We start from the raw sequence: 16449 nt of genomic DNA, 5'->3' as shown, positions 1-16449 counted from the left end.
AACCTACCAATCATCCATAGCTTAGCCTAGCCTACCTTAAATGTGCTTAGAACACCTACATTAGCCTACAGTTGAGAAAAATCGCCTAACACAAAGCCTATTTTATAATAAAGTATTGAACATCTCATGTAATGTATTGAACCATGCATTGAATGGTTGTATGGGTACAGAATGGTTGGAAGTGTAGAAGTTGTTTAACCTTGTGATCATGTGGCTGATTGGGGACTATGGCTCCCTGGTGCTGCCCAGCATCATGAGACAGCATGATACTGCATATCATCAGCCTGGGAAAAGATCAAAATTCAAAATTCTAAGTACAGTTTTTACTGAATGCATATCACTATGCATACCATCATAAAGTTGAAAAATAACTGGTCAAACCATCATAAGTCAGGGATCATCTGTACTGCAAAATTGTTATCATAATAAAGTTAATACCTCCATCACTTCACATAATTACTATCTATTTTTCTGGTGAGAATACTTAAGATTTACTGTCTTAGCAACTTTCAAGTATATAACACAATATTGTTAACTAGAGTCACCATGCTATACATTAGATTTTCAGAACTTATTTGTCTTATGACTGGAAATTTGTACCTTTGACCAATATCTGTCCATTTTCTGTACCCTGCCCCCAGCCCCTGGCCACCCATTCTACTCTGTTTCTACAAGTTCAGCTCTTTTAGATTCTACAGATAAGTGAGATCATACACTATTTGCCTTTCTCCATCTAAGTTATTTCATTTAGCATAATGCCCTCCAGTTTCATCTGTGTAGCTGCAAATGGCAGGATTTCCTTTTATCTTTTCTTTCTTTCTTTTTTTTTTTTGTGGCAGAAAAATATCCTGTTACTTATAGAAGATAAATATCAAATAATCTTTATATATACTCATATCACATTTTATTTATCCATTTATCCACTGATGAACACTTAAGTGTTTTCCATGTCTTGGTTAACACTGCAATGACTATGGGGGTGCAATGATCTCTTTGGCAACCAGATTTCAATTCTTTTGGATGTATTTCCAGAGGTGGGATTGCACTTCTAATAGAAAGGCACTTCTATTTTTCATTTTTTGAGGAACCTCCATCCTGTTTTCCATAGTGACTGCACAAATTTACCTTCCTACTAACTGTGCACAAGGGAATCGGTCCATTCCCGACAGGGCCATTGCATGGCAAAAGGTCCCTCTCTCTTCCAGTCTTGACCTCTTTCAAAACAGAGATAGAAGAGGTGCCTTCCACAGAATCCCATGCCCAGTCCCGATGTAACTTGTAACTTCCTGTGGAAAAGCTGCCTCCTTCATCAGACCCTCGCCTCTAAGTGGGCAGAGGCGGTGGTGCTCTCAGCTCGGGATCATCCCCAGCCAGCATATTGCTTGTCACAGATCAAGTGACAGTTCTTCAATGAATGAATAATAAAAAACAGAATGACTTCAGTGCTAAAAAGAGGTGTTGGCACAGAGAAAGAATGGATTAAGGAACCGGTCAGGGCATGGTGGCTGTCACCCCATTAACCTCTAAGTAGGCCAGCTGTGTAGCTAAACGTGGTGCCCAGATCTTGACCCGGCGCGTTCGCAGCGCTCTCCGTTCGGCCCCGCCCCAACCCCGCCCCTCAGTTCTTCCCTTCAGCCCCCTCTACAGTCAGTAACCAATTAGGGAGAGGAGGCGGTCCTGGTTGGCGCGGTGCTCCTTGGGTAGCGTCCCTAGTTACTGTTGCTAAGGCTGCGGCTGGCCGGAAGTGGTGGGAGTCACAAGTTTTGGGAGCCAGATCCTGAGAGAGGTCAAGGGTCAGTGCAGAGCCGTGGGGAGATGGTGAAGCAGACCATACAGATTTTCGCGAGGGTGAAGCCCACTGTCCGGAAGCAGCAACAAGGGGTACGGGCAGCGAGGGCGCCGGCGCGGCGGGCCTCCCAGGCAGGGGAGGGACGGCACGCGGGGCCCCAGGCTAGGGAGGGGGTTTGGCGTAGGGCGCCGGATGTCTCCCTGAGTCTCGCACACTCTGCTGAGGCGCCCCGGCGGCCTCGCAGCCACCAGCGCCCCGCAGTCCGGGACGCGGGCAGACACCCGGGCCACTCCCGCCCCGCAGCGCCCTGTGGGCGCGAACCCTGTGCGCAGAACCACACACGGGCGCCCGGGCGCACGTGTTCACGCAGGGGCCGACGCGTGCGTGTGTGCCTGTGTGCGCGCTCACAGGGGCCACGCCTCAACTTGCACCCTTCTCGCGCCTTTCTGGGAAGCGGTCGCGCAGCTCTGCACACTCTGCACACAGATAAGCCCAAGTGTATGTTTCTCACTCGGGCAGAACGTGCCAGCAAGAGATGCGTGTCCATACACGTCTGAGATGATACAGGTAATGTAGGTAGATACACAGACTGAGAACATTCCACTGTGGCTCTGTGCACAGTGGGCCCTGAGGAATTTGTTGCCTAACTACATCGTGCTCGTGCAACACAAACACGAACCTTTGACATAGTACTTTTTGCAGATATACGTATTTATGCATCCCAAAGCAAAGAATGCACATATACTTTTCATTCAGAAAACATTGAGCATTTACTAGGTGCTTCCTCTAGTGTGCTAAACTCAGAGGTACGAGAAGGTTAAGACCTTACCCTTGCCGTGAGTAGAGATACATGGTGTGCTTCTTAAATGTTTCAAAACATGCTTTTTTCTCCCTAGAAAGACTGTACTCATTCTTACCACTTACGCATTTTGTCTACATTATCTCTGATTCTCAGGAGAACTCTGTCATCTTCCTCATTTTGTAGATGAGGAAACTGAGTCTCAGATAGGTTAGATAATGTGGCCAAGTCATCCACCCAGTGAGTGGCAGAACCCTGATTTTAATGAAGGACTTTTTATTCCAAAGTTCTTGGCTCTTCAGACCAAACTTTTTTGCCTCCCAAAGCGAGGACTTAGGTAAGGGCAGTCTGGAATGGGTATATTATTAATAATATTTTATATCTATTCCATATCTACAATGTGTATACATGTAACATCATAGTATATCATAATGTAGCATTTGCCTCATGTTATTTATGTATTTGAAACAAGAATACAGCATCTTTGTCATCATCATCATCAAAAGATTTTTTACTCATGGGCTACTTGAGAATAAGATGCATGAGAAGACTCCAAAGAAAATACTTTTTTTTTTTTAAAGGAATAAAACAGTGTAGAAAGGAACCACGGATATCCTCCCATTTTCTCTCCTCTTATATTCACTTACGAGAAGATTTTTTAAAGTGCTTCATATATACCAAGTGTTTTATATGTAAAGTCCCTCTGTACCTCTTCAGATTTTTAGCCAAAAATATTGAGCGTGTCTACATAGACTCAGCAGTGGGAAGTGGCTGCTTGGATTTGGTAATGTTAGAGGATTGGTTGGGCGAGGGGGTGGGGGAAGGTGGGGGGCGTTGATGGAGAATCTTGGGCGTAATTTGAACTTTCTCTTTTCTTAAATTGCAGTGTTTGGATATTTTACTGTGCCTTCTTTCGCAATACTTTGGTGAGATTCTGTAGGGTGGATTGTTTGATACTGCAGGGAGTATTTTAGGTCCTACTGTATTTTTATAATGGCAGAACCTTACCAAGATGCAACATTATGCCACATACACAAAAATAAGAGAACACAGCTGAACACATTTTGAGTTAGTGTATCCCTGCTCTCCCTTAGAAATCCCACTTTTAGTACCCTATCTTTTTGCTCCTGAGATGTATGGTTGTTTCTTTGCCTGTAACATTCAACCAGGAGTGATTCAAAGGTATTTTTCTTTTTTTAAGATTTTATTTATTTATTTGAGAGCGAGAGAGAGCCGCAGAGGGAGAGGGAGAAGCAGGCTCCCACTGAGCAGGGAGCCCGATGTGGGGCTTGATCCCAGGACCCTGAGATCATGACCCGAGCCAAAGGCAGACGCTTAACTGACGGAACCACCCAGGTGCCCCTGTGTTTTTCTTTTTTTCCCTCTTCATTTTGTGGTTCTATTATTTCATTAGTCTTATTCCTTAAGGCATTATAAAGTAAGTTATAATAATCTATAGAATGGTAACTTAGAAGATGCGTAAGACAAATCTCTTATAATTTTAGCAACGGCCATGCTTTTCATTTGTATAGTGTTCAGTACATTTCAAACCATGTTCACATTCATCCTTGCATTTCTTATAATTGTCTTCTGGGTCTAACCCCCCCCCCTACTGTGTCTCAAATAAGTACTGTTATGACTAAAGGTAAAGAGTCAGTCTATTAGACTAAATAAGTTTCTGGTTGAGAGGAACTTTTCTTAATGCCTCAAAGAATGGCTTAATCAGCAAGGTAAAGGGTCAGTGTTCTTACCGTAGTCGATGGTCCTTTCTGTCTTCTGAGCACTGAGTGTTACAGAATTTTTGAAAACATGTGACTCACATTAAAAGGAGTACCTCACTCTTGTATGTTTCATGTCTTACACACCCCTTTCACTTACTTGTCTAGCCATTAACTTTTTTTTTTTTGTGTGTAGTGCCATACAGGATATAATTTTTAAATGTCTCTTGAGAAAACCTAGCCACGGAAAGTCTCAGACCTGATGCCATTACTTTCTACAAGTAATTTTGTTTTACAGGATGACTTTTCTGCATGAATTCTTCACATTTGAAGTGAGAGGGTTCAATAAAAATCTGCTTAGGAAAATTACTTACTTTTGGGAGATTTAGGTGAGCTTTTACTTGTTTAAGAATATGACTCCCCCCCCCCCCATAATCAAGCATCTAAATGAGTCTTAAACAGGAAGTATTGCCTGTTAGAGAGACTTTTATTTCCTGTTGAAAGACAAGAAGTCTTTTTAAAAAACCTCTAAATCTAATGACTAACATTTTTTATGGTGCATTACAAAATGCTTCCATTTCCATGACATCATTTATCCCCACAGCAATCTTGTAAGGGAGGCAATTCTCTTTTCCTCATTTTATGTATGAAGGAACTGAGATTCTTAACGTGGTAGCTGGTCACACAGCTGGTAAATTGAGCTCAGTGTTGGACACAAGTCTTTGGGTACCAAGTCTTAGGCTATTCTTTATTCCACGTGACCTCTTTATAGGCTTGATCCTTGATTTTCCTGGCTGGTAAATAAAGGAGTAGGTGACCAAGAAGAGAGTCAGAGACTTTGCAGTTGGAAGGGGGGTTGGTTAAGACCCTTCATTTCCCTATCAGTTTAGAGAGGTTAAGTGATTTCTCCCAGGTCCCTTGCTAATTAGTGGCTGAGCTGGGAGGAGAACCTTGAAGATGACATCAAAGACATGAATTACATATGTCTTTTGAAACCACATGTCTTTTATCAAATGCCTGAATATGTCTCATGGAAATTTGGGCTGCTTTGAATATAACTTGAATTAGAGCATTCTTGTGAGCTCTCTGAGAAGTCTCAGACCTAGTCCTTTGATCTGCTTCGGCCACTTTGTAAATGCTTAGAAATGCTTACTGGTCATAGAAAGATGTTAATTTCTGGTACATAATTCCACAGCAGTACTTAGATTAATGTCCTGCTTCAGAACTATTAGTTTCTCAACAACAGAGACACTCAAATGCTCAAATTTGAATACTAGATCATTCAGAGAGGATCTGAGCTTTGGTAGAGCATTGATTTAGATTTTACCTCTTCTTCTGTTCCATATATTTGTTAGAGTCTGTGTACAGTTCAAAGAGGAAAATTACCCAAATTATACTATGTTATGACTTATCTTGAGAGTACAATTTTTTATACAGTTATAATGCCTATCATAATAACATGGTCATAATTCAAGCCATAATTTTACCATGCTATATTCATTTGTTGTCTTTGTATTTGCAGATTTATTCCATAGATGAGGATGAAAAATTAACCCCTAGCCTGGAAATTATCTTACCTCGTGATTTGGCAGCTGGATTTGTGAATAATAAGCGAGAAAGCTACAAATTTAAGTAAGTTTATCTTTTGCCTTTGTTTCTGTTTTACTATTACTATTACTATTTACTATTACTTTTACTATTACTATTTACTATTTCTTATAGTACATTAATATCCCCTGTGAAATCATTAGTGCCATTTCTTGGGGAGAATGTAGTGCAATTTTCTATCTCATCTAGTAGGTAGATTTCAAGTTGTCTTTTCATCGCTGGGCCCAGAGTTGAAAAGAGGGTGTGTTTCTTTTCTTTTCTTTTTTTTTTTTTTTTAAGATTTTATTTATTTATTTGACAGAGAGAGAGAGAGCAAGGGCATGCAAGCAGGGGGAGTGGCAGGCAGAGGGAGAGAAGTAGGCTCCCTGCTGAGCAGAGAGTCTGCCAGAAGTGGGATCATGACCTGAGCTGAAGGCAGAAGCTCAACCAACTGAGCCACCTCATCATCCCAAGGGTGTATTTCTCTGTCCAAGATGCTGTCCCAAGATCCCAGTCTTTCTTTGTTACATCTGTTTATCTGGTGTTGTCCTTTTCCTACTTGGTCCACTATGATTTAGCACTTAGAGGAAGCTCAGTATATGACTAAACTTTATTCAAGTTAATAACTTAAGGTATAATCTGTGTGCTGTATAGATGAGCCTTCTTTATAACATAAATGATATCTGGATCTCATATCCTCATATGCACCCTCCATATCTCTACTGTCTAATGTAGCGGCCACTAGCCACAGGTGGCTCTTAAGCACTTAAAATGTAGCCAGCCTGAACTGGGATGTGCTCTAAGTGTAAAATATATCGAGGATTTTTGAAGGCTTGGTGTGGAAAAGAAAAAAAAAAAAAAAGAATGTAAAACATCTCAAGAATTTTTTCATACTGATTACATATTAAAATGATAAAGTTTGGGGTTATATTGGATTAAAAGTAGATTCTTAAAATTAATTTCACCTGTTTCTTTGTTTAAAAAAGTGGCTACTGGAAAATGTTAAATTACATATATACTCACATGTATGGATTGCATTATATTTCTCATCCCTACAGTGCTGAACTGTAGGGATCGGGTGAAACATACCCAACAGCCACCCCTGGATTGTCATCAGTGCCTTTGGTCCAAACTCTCTTTTAGTAGCCAGGCCTTGAAATGGGCATTTGGGCTCCTTGATGCTGCCTTTATTCTCTAGTTTCAGTCTGTGCTGTTTTCTTTCATCCACACTTTTGACTTTTGAAGAAGTTTGAGTCCAAGTCAAAGCCATATTTGATCTCTGCCTAAATTTAGGTAGTGGATTTCTAGGTCCCGTGGAAGGAATCCTAATTGCTGTCTTGCATTTCTTTCTAGGCTGTTTTGCTTGGGCCCTATTTTTATACTGTTTCTGCCCTCACCCTTTGCATAAAACCAGCCCAGATATTTTTTATTTTTCTCTCTCAAATTTATTTATGTATGTATGTATGTATGTATGGCTCATAAGAAGTCTCTTTGGTCTTGACAGTTTGTCCTCTGTGTCTCATTTATCTACCTCGTCCCACCTCCACCCCATCTCCTTGTGTCTTCTACTGTATGCACGCGGGATTGCTAACACATGGCTGCATAGTGAGGTGGTTCTTACCCTGTCTTTTTGGCTCCCTATTGCCTTCCATTTTGTTCCTTAAGGAGTGCTTTATAATACACGACTTACTTTTTCTGAAGCAGGCATTCTCCCACTGATGTAAGCATGCCACATACTTCAGTAGCTATGACTTCATGACAGCTGGGCGAGGCCAGTCTCTATAAAGCCACAGTTTGCTGAAACATTTGATTCAGCATGATTCTATGTGATTGTTAGGAACAATTGGCCATGTCTCCATCTATTGGCCTTTTCCAAAGTATTCTTTATATTATGTAGATAGAAACAGTGCATTGAAACATGTTCATTGAAAATGTGTTATTTGCTTATTTTTAAATCTCTTAGTCATTCCTTCTAAATCTCTGGATTAAAAATATTGGCTTTAGCATTTTAAATAAAGAAATTAATAAAGTATTTAACTTATACCTATGTTCAGAGATAAATATTTCAGCATCTTAAGGGTGTTTCCTGCCAAGAAAATTCATTCGTTCAATCAATACATATTTATTGACCATCCGCTATGTGCTGTTTTAAGGGCTAGGAACACAGCAGGGGATGCAACAAAGGTCCAGCTCTTATGGTGCATACATTTTATTGGGAGGGGGTAGATAGGCAGATCCTTAAGTACAGTGTATATTAGAAAGTGTTAAGTGCCACAGAGAAAACTAAGGCAGGCAAGGGGAATAAGGAGTGCCAGGAAGAGGGGCCACAAAGGGGAGGGATGGAGTGTTTCATAGGGCCATCAGGGAAGGCGTCCCAGGAGGGTGGTATTTGAGCAAAGGCTTAAAGGAGGTGAGGAAGTCAGACGTTCAGATGTGTGAGGGATTGGGGATTCCAGGCCAAGGAAAAGCCAAGAGCAAGTCCCAGAGATGGGAGAGTGCTGGCATGTCTGAGGAAGAATAAAGGGGTCTGTGTGGCTGGAGAAGAAGAAGGTTAAAGGAGCAGCAGAGTGGCCAGATCATAGGGAGCCTTAGAAGTCATCGTAAGGATTGTTTTGGGGAAAAAGTCATTGTAAGCTTTTTCTTCCCAGTGTGTTAAGGGAAGGCAATGGAGGGTTTTGAGCAGAAGAATGAAATAATTTCACTATGTTTTAGCAGGATCATTTGTCCTGGCACGTGGAAAAATAGACTGTAAGAGCAGTCTGTTTCAAGGGAGACCAGGCAAGAAATTGTGGTAGCTTGGGCCGGGGTAGTGGCAAGTAGAAATGTTGAGAAATAGTTGGATTCTAGATGCATTCTGAAGGTCAGAGCTGACAGAGTTAGTGGATGGGTGGGATACAGAGTGTAACGGGGAGAGAGAGAGAGAGAGAGAATGGAGTCAGGATGCCCTAAGGGCTTTGGGCTGCGTGTTTAGAAGGATGGAGTTTTCCTGTACTAGGATGTGGAGGACCAGGAAGAACAGGTTTGGGGTGGGAAGAGGTCAGCATATGCCAAGTTCGAAATGGACTTTAGAAAAAGCCTACACAATTTCCTAATAAATGAAAGGACCTCCTCAGAATCAGGACACTGAAGTTATGTCTCAGGGAGCATTACTGATTAGCTCCAGGGCCGTGAGTAAATTGCTTTATCTCCCTGGGCCTCAACTTCCTTCTCTGGAAAAGATTTGACTGAACTCTTTAAACTCTCTGATTCTGTTTTGTTCTTCCATGGTTTTCGGAAGCTAGCTGATCATTAATGACTTTTCAAATTACTATGTAACTAAATTACATAAAATAAAATATTTTGGGATGATGATATTTGGTCTTTAAGTACCATTGTATGATTTACTGAAACGCCTGCTGTCTCTTGGGTTTACATGGTGGTCAACGTAATTCCTATTACTTAGGGAGGTGGAGTTGGGAATGGCTGATGGATTCACTCCGTCATCACCAGCCTGGTCAAAGAAGCAAATCAGCCTTATCACCATCATCCTCAAAAGCACCGCTGAGTCTGTGCTCAGAAATCACAGTAGGTAGTACTCTCAAGAGCGCTTGAGCGGCCACGTCCCCTGTGTTGTCAGCATTCATATCTGAAGCTGTGATGCACCTGCAGGGTTTTGAGGAGTATTCTGGGCAAACTGGTAAATACTGCTAAGATATAATCTTGCCTGCTAAATGACCTGGTCACCAGAGTGTCTGACAATCTCTCTTTTTGTATAGTTTCATTATTTGCTTCTTCAAAAGGGAAGTTGATAAGCTCTAAGGATCTTTTGAAGTTAATGTTGATTAAAGACCATGAATTTTATTCTATTTTGTATTTCCTATCCAGCTCCAGACATCCTTCTGAACTCCTTGGTCATGAAAATAGTACCACATTTCATGTAGTCTCTACTTTTTTTTTTTTTAAGATTTTATTTATTTATGTATTTGTCAGAGAGAGAGAGAGAGAGCACAAGCAGGGGGCGTGGCAGGCAGAGGGAGAGGGAGAAGTAGGCTCCCCACTGAGCAGGGAGCCCTCTGTGGGGCTCGATCCCAGGACCCTGGGATCATGACCTGAGCTGAAGGCACACACTTAAGCGACTGAGCCACCCAGGCGTCCCCATGTAGTCTCTACTTTAATAGAATATGCATCTGACTCACTTGTGAATCACAAGTGAGACACATGGACCAGAAGTTCCTAAGCCACTCCGAAAGCTGCTTAGGATGCCCTCAACATGTTTGTTTTAAAGGTTTTGCTTTAAAGCCACACCATCCCTATTTTTTGTTTTGAAAAATTTTAAATACACAGAAGAGGTGGAAGAATAATGCAATAGCCTCTCCTAGACCCTTGGTGGGAGATTCACCAATTGTTAACATTTTGCCCTATATGCTTACGCTTCTCTCTTTCTTTTTCTCCCCCTTCGCTCCCCTCCTCTTTTCCCTCCCATGTGTCTCCTCTCCCTCTTACTTCCTTCATGATGTTTTAATGAGGGCCATTCCTGCTGATAAGTGACTTCCCACACTATAAAAGTTACCTTGGGTTTCCCACTGTGCCCGTGATCCTGTACTGAGCTCAGTCACGGCGCCATTGGGAGACAAGCAACGTCGACACTGTTCCTCCGCCCCACGGCCCTGGCCTTGCCAATCTGATAAAGATGTCTCTTTGCAGGCCCATCTGGATTTACTTTTTGACTTTTGATTCATGATCAACCCAATGGGGCAAAACTGCCCTGAGAATTTAAGCGGCCGATACCAAGATACAGCACCTATTGATGGAAAATCAACCTGAATTCACAATTTTAAAACCAAGTTCTATAATTGTATATTGCACAGCTGCATTCTGTCCTTACAGGTCAGACATCAGAAGTTCAGTGGCTTGTTTACATCCTGTTCTTGGGTTTCCATTTCACGTACTTATCTGGATTCGAATTTGGTGCCAGGTGCAGACACTGTCCCTCTTGAGGGCTAAAGAACACACAGTTTATTATTTGGTTCAAAGCTGCTGCAGTTTTTCAGAGGGATTTATTGTGCAGATCTTGTCAAAGCAATACTGTTTACCCACCATTTGTATACAGGGGTACAACAGGGCAGTGTGGTCAGGACTACAGGGCAGACATTGTGTCAGGTTAGGTAAGCCCAGTGATGTAAATATGGGGTAATTTACAAAGCTTTTAGGAAAAAAAATATTAATCCAATTTTGTTTGAAGCTCAGCCTTTAAATAACTACTACTTTCATATTTGCAGATTTCAAAAGATTTTTGATCAGGGTGCAAACCAAGAGACCATTTTTGAAAACATTGCCAAACCAGTTGCCGAGAGGTAGGATTTCCTATATTTTGTTCGGTGGGTTGGTGGTTTTTCATCTTGTCTTCAATTTTCAGATAATTGTGGTAATGTGCTTCGGCATATCAATTATATACTCTTTGCTGCAGGGCATGCAACGATGCTAGTATTAATATCTTCTATTCACATAGCTGTTTGTTTTAGATTTAGATTTAGATTCTGAGCCTTAAAACAAGCCAGTGAGGTAGAAGAGCCATTATTACTCCCATTTTAAAGGCTGTATAACTCTCTGAGGATCTGAGAGATTAAGTGACACCGCTCAGGATTGTGTGGCTAGTGGTAATGGAGCCCTGGGTGGGGTACATCACCGTACTGTTAAGTCCAGGGCTCTTTCTCCAATATAGCATTTCCAACATCTGGTTAGAGGGATGAAGGCTGAGGTATGGGTGACACCTGGGAGGGCTACTAATGGTTGACCTAGCTTTACTGCAGTGTAATAACTACTTTTCAAAGCTTGGCCCTTAGCTTCTAGGTCCCTTGTGTTTCTACGTATTCAGATAGTTCCAGGCTACTGACTATTAGAACCAAACTCACATGAGAATACCGAATCAATCAGAATGCCATTTTATTAGTATATGTTGGCAAAAGTGTCCTTGGGACTAGACTCTCAAGCCCTTTTGATAAGTACACTCTCCTCTTATAGGAAACCTGTATGAGAAATTACCACTACTTAAGGTTGCTTTCTCATCCTGATATGAGTTGGATGATTCTAATGACCTCATAATTTCCAAATACATCTATCTTTATGATTAAAATGAAAAATGTTCAGACAGTCCCCAACTTAGGATGGTTCAACTTAGGATTTTTCTTTTTTTTTTTTTAAAGATTTTTTATTTATTTATTTGAGAGAGAGAGAGAATGAGAGACAGAGAGCATGAGAGGGGGAGGGTCAGAGGGAGAAGCGGACTCCCTGCCGAGCAGGGAGCCCGATGTGGGACTCGATCCCGGGCTGAGGATCATGACCTGAGCCGAAGGCAGTCGCTTAACCAACTGAGCCACCCAGGCACCCCCAACTTAGGATTTTTCGACTTTAGGATGGTGTGAAAGTGATAGGCATTCGGTAGAAATCCTATTTCGAACGTTGAATTTTGATCTTTTCCTGGGATAGCGATTTGCAGTAGAGTACTCTCTTGTGATGCTGGGCGGAGGGGAGGCAGTGAGCACAGCTTCCAGTCAGCCACGTGATCACAAGGGTCAGCAACCAATGCACTTACAAGCCATACTGTACCCATATAACCTTCAGTACACTAGGCAATAAGTTACATGAGGTATTCAGTACTTTATTAAAATAAAACAGGCTTTATGGTGGATGATTTTACCCACCTGTAGGCTACTGGGAGGTTCAGAGCACATTGAAGGTGGACTAGGCTAAGCTGTGATGTTCAGTAAGTTAGGTGTATTAAATGCATTTTCAACTCATGGTGGGTTTCTTGGACAGAGCCCTATTATAAGTGGAGGAAGACCTGTATCTGTTAAATAAACCCATTTTTCAATTCCACTCATCAGTATACCCTCTCCCACAGACATTGCTGGAAACTCATAGTCACATTTTGTCTCTCAAACTCTGTTTTCTGAATCCTACTCCAACTAAGCCTTTCTCTGTAAAAACAGTCTTCCTTCACAGTGGGTGAAATGCAACTGAATAGGCTTCGGCTGTTTTAGTTATAGTCACAATCCAATAATCTCTTCGGATTAAATTCAGGTCTCCTTGACTTCACGTCACACATCTCTAAAATTCTCTTCCTTTTAGTAATCTTTTGGGTTATGTCATTTTTCAGTTAGCTGACCTCATGTGTTTTATTTTGAAACTTCCTAAAATCATTCAGGGAGGGAGCCTTAGTTTCTGTTTCCTGGATGTCTGTTTTTTCCTCCCATTGCTACTGAGCTCTTCCATCTTGAGCCCACTTCCCCCTCCAGCTCTTGCAGGGTCCTCGGCCTGGAATTGTCTTCCTTCAGAAGTCTTCATGGTTGCCCCCTCAGCCTTGAGATTTTGCTCATATGTTACCTTCTCAGTAAGGTCTTCCTTTATTAACTGCACTTGAAATTGCACTTCCTTTCACCCTTCCCTGTTTTATTTTAGTTTTTTAGCACTCATCCCCATCAGGTACACTGTATAGTTTGGTTGCTTATTAGGGTTTTGGTCTGTCTTCCACTAGGACAAAAGTTCCACAAAGGCTGGGATTTGTTTTGTTCACTGACTTGACAATGACACCCAACCTGATGATGGCAAGATTTCAAGACTGACAGGCATTTTTATCCAGGCTGCTCAAGTGTTCTTAGTGAATCGTATCTTTTGTCAGTAGGAAACATTCCTCTTTGTCCTTTTTTTTTTTTTTTAAGAGAGGGAGAGAGAGCGGAGGGAGTGAGAGGGGTAGAGAGATGATCTTAAGCAGGTTCCATGCCCAGCATGAGCCCAACTTGGGGCTCCATCTCACGACACTGAGATCATGACTTGACCTGAAATTAAGAGTTGGACGCTTAACTGACTGAGCCATCCAGGTGCCCCTCTTTGTCCTTTTTAAGACTTTTTTCCTTATATCCCATTTTTTCTGAAACTATTTTTGCTATTTTTTTTTTTTCTGTTAGCCTTTATCTGGTTTATCTTTCTCCGTCTCTTAATTCAACCACCCTGTGATATTTTGTTTTTATGCATGGCCCAAATAAAATACAACTGGCTTTTTCCTTTCAGCCACACTCAGAGTCCCTGATCTTTAGTTGGGTACTTTGACTTGTTTATATTTATTATGATTATGATAATGATGTTTAGAGCTATTCTTCCTCTCTTAATTTATTTTTTCCATTCACCATACTTTGTTTTTTTCCTTTGTTGCTGTTGGTTAGTTTGACTATGCTTGTTGCTGCCGCTGCTTTCCATTTTCTCCCTCAAGGTGTACCTTGTACTTCAGCAGCCCCCATGTAGTTTAAGTTCAGATATTTAAACTCATTTGTATTTTTTCTCACTTACCTAAAGTTTCTCCCTCTGTCTGTCTCTCACCTTGCACACTTTTACTTTGACTTTCCTACCCCTGTCATTTCCAGTGTTGAGACCAACTGATAACTGCATTCTGGATTGTTGTAAATCATTTTTATTAATAGCATTTATTTAAATTTATCTCTGAGTTAATATTTATTACTTTGCTCATCACTGTTCCTTATACTCTTGTCTACTTCTTGGATTCCTTTTTGAGTTTTGCTGCTCATCATCCTTTAATAAATTTTTTGAGAGTTCAAGACTGGGGAACTTCTGGAAGCTTTTCATCCCTCTTCACAGTTAAATGGAATTTGACTGGGTATAGGATAATCCCAGCTTAAACATTTCCTTTCTCTCATAACTGTGAAGATACTGCCCCATTGCCCCCTTGCTTGCAGTGTTGCTGAAAAGATGTCAGTGTCAATCTGGATCTTATTTCTTCATAGGAAATGCCTTTTTTCCTTTCTGGAAGCTTTTAGGATTTTTTCATTTTGTTCTTTGTTTCATATCAGTGAATCTACTGATAGTGTAGGTATAGCTGTTTTTTCATGTATTCATGTATTCTTGTCTCATTCAGCCACTTCAATCTGAAAACTCTTATATTCAAGCTCAAGGGTCAAGTCATCCCATTGATAATATCTTTAATAATGAACAAAATCATTTCCTTCCCTCCAGCTGTTTATTTTCTCTTTTTGGAACTTGTATTTCCAGAACTACCACTTCTCGCCTTCAAATATTATAGCTGTCGTTTCCTAGTTTCCATCTCTTTGTCTTTTGGTTCTAAGTTCTGAAAGAATTTGTTAGCTCAATCTTCCAGCATTGGTAATTTGCTTTTCAGTTGTGTGCATTCTCTATCACCTGCTGCTTAAATTTTTAATTTTAGCAGTTTTATTTTTTCACTTCTAGGAGATGGGGAAAAAAGTCTCTTCTTCTTTATTGTTGTGATATCCTCCCTTTTCACTCTGAAGACAATTATTATCTTCTTTTGAATTGGCTTTCTTTTTTCTGTATGCTTTTATTTATTTATTTATTTTAATGTTTATGCTCTACTGTTGCTTTCCTGGTGCAGATTTTCCTCAGATAACTGGTGATTTTAAGAAATGCCTGGTATTCCCTGTGAAGATTAGTCTTCAGGAATACATGTCCGGTGGAAATCTAGCCACTCTACACAGGCCCTTTCAAGCTGTGTTGTTGGGTTAACACATCGTAGCTTAATTCTGGTTGCTGTATACAGTTAAAGCAAAATAAAATTAGTTCTATTTCTTTCCAAAAGTATGTAATTCAGGAGTCTTGCTAATTTAGACTCATCTTTTCCTATCTAAGTCAAAGAGTGCTAAGACTGCATGACTACAGAGCTGCATGACCAGTGGTGAGAATTTATAAAGCTTTACATTTGTGTCATTGGAGATTAAATAAAAGACTCTTTGTCGTTAGTTGTTTATCACTGAGTACATCTCCACTAGGAAGTACTTTGTCATCCCACCTTTTTTGAACTTTTTCTGAAATATATCCTGTGTTGTTTAGCAACATGCAGAAACAGCCTTTTATCATATTAGTTTTGCTCATTGGTTTTGGACTCGTTTTGTATTTATTTATTTTTTATTTCTTTATTTTTAAAGATTTTATTTATTTATTTGACAGAGAGACACAGTGAGAGAGGGAACGCAAGGAGGGGGAGTGGGAGAGGGAAAAGCAGGCTTCCCGCGGAGCAGGGAGCCTGATGCGGGGCTCGATCCCAGGACTCTGGGATCATGACCTGAGCCGAAGGCAGACGCTTAATGACTGAGCCACCCAAGTGCGTTTTTTATAAAGTTTAGTAGGCACACAAATGCACACAAATGTGTATAGTGCATGGTATTGCATCATATGAAAGAGCTTGTAGGGGTTTTTTTTAAGCTTATTATTGAAGTATAATTGTCGTACAGTGTTATATTCGTTTCAGGTATAAGGAATTTGTGGTTTGATGTGACATTTCATCCAGTGTTCTGCTTCTCAAGCTGGCATGCATCTATCTTGGGAGTATGTAGTGATCTCTCAAGGGATGCTTGAGGCCACAAGCCAAACATGGCACCTCATCCTGGAGTGCAAATTTTACTGAAAAATTGAAGGAGAGAAGGTTGAAGTCTCGAGTTTTCTGAGGTCCTATCCCATGCACTTTTAAGTCTGCAGAATCCCAGTTTTTCAGCCAATCTTAGGTTTTGCCTAAAAGCTTGGGGTGTAGGAAATTT

At 40.9% G+C, this 16449-nt stretch overlaps 1 protein-coding gene across 2 annotated transcripts in view; it reads left to right on the top strand.

The window, feature by feature from the left end:
• The first annotated feature begins 1779 nt into the window (after positions 1 to 1779).
• Positions 1780 to 16449, top strand: part of KIF6 (kinesin family member 6) — a 440006-nt gene continuing 425336 nt past the window's right edge. The window contains exons 1-3 of one of the 2 annotated variants that reach the window (XM_034991248.1): positions 1780 to 1881; positions 5829 to 5938; positions 11152 to 11226. In XM_034991248.1, coding sequence (XP_034847139.1) covers positions 1816 to 1881; positions 5829 to 5938; positions 11152 to 11226 — 251 coding nt within the window. In that variant the 5' untranslated portion in view covers positions 1780 to 1815. The remainder of the gene's footprint in view (positions 1882 to 5828; positions 5939 to 11151; positions 11227 to 16449) is intronic. The other variant, XM_034991249.1, reaches the window with a different exon arrangement.

This window comes from Mirounga leonina, unplaced genomic scaffold, assembly GCF_011800145.1.
Source record: "Mirounga leonina isolate KUSES-001 unplaced genomic scaffold, KU_Mleo_1.0 Mir_53, whole genome shotgun sequence".
Classification (NCBI taxonomy): domain Eukaryota; kingdom Metazoa; phylum Chordata; class Mammalia; order Carnivora; family Phocidae; genus Mirounga; species Mirounga leonina.
This window is presented reverse-complemented; position numbering and strand designations above follow the sequence as displayed.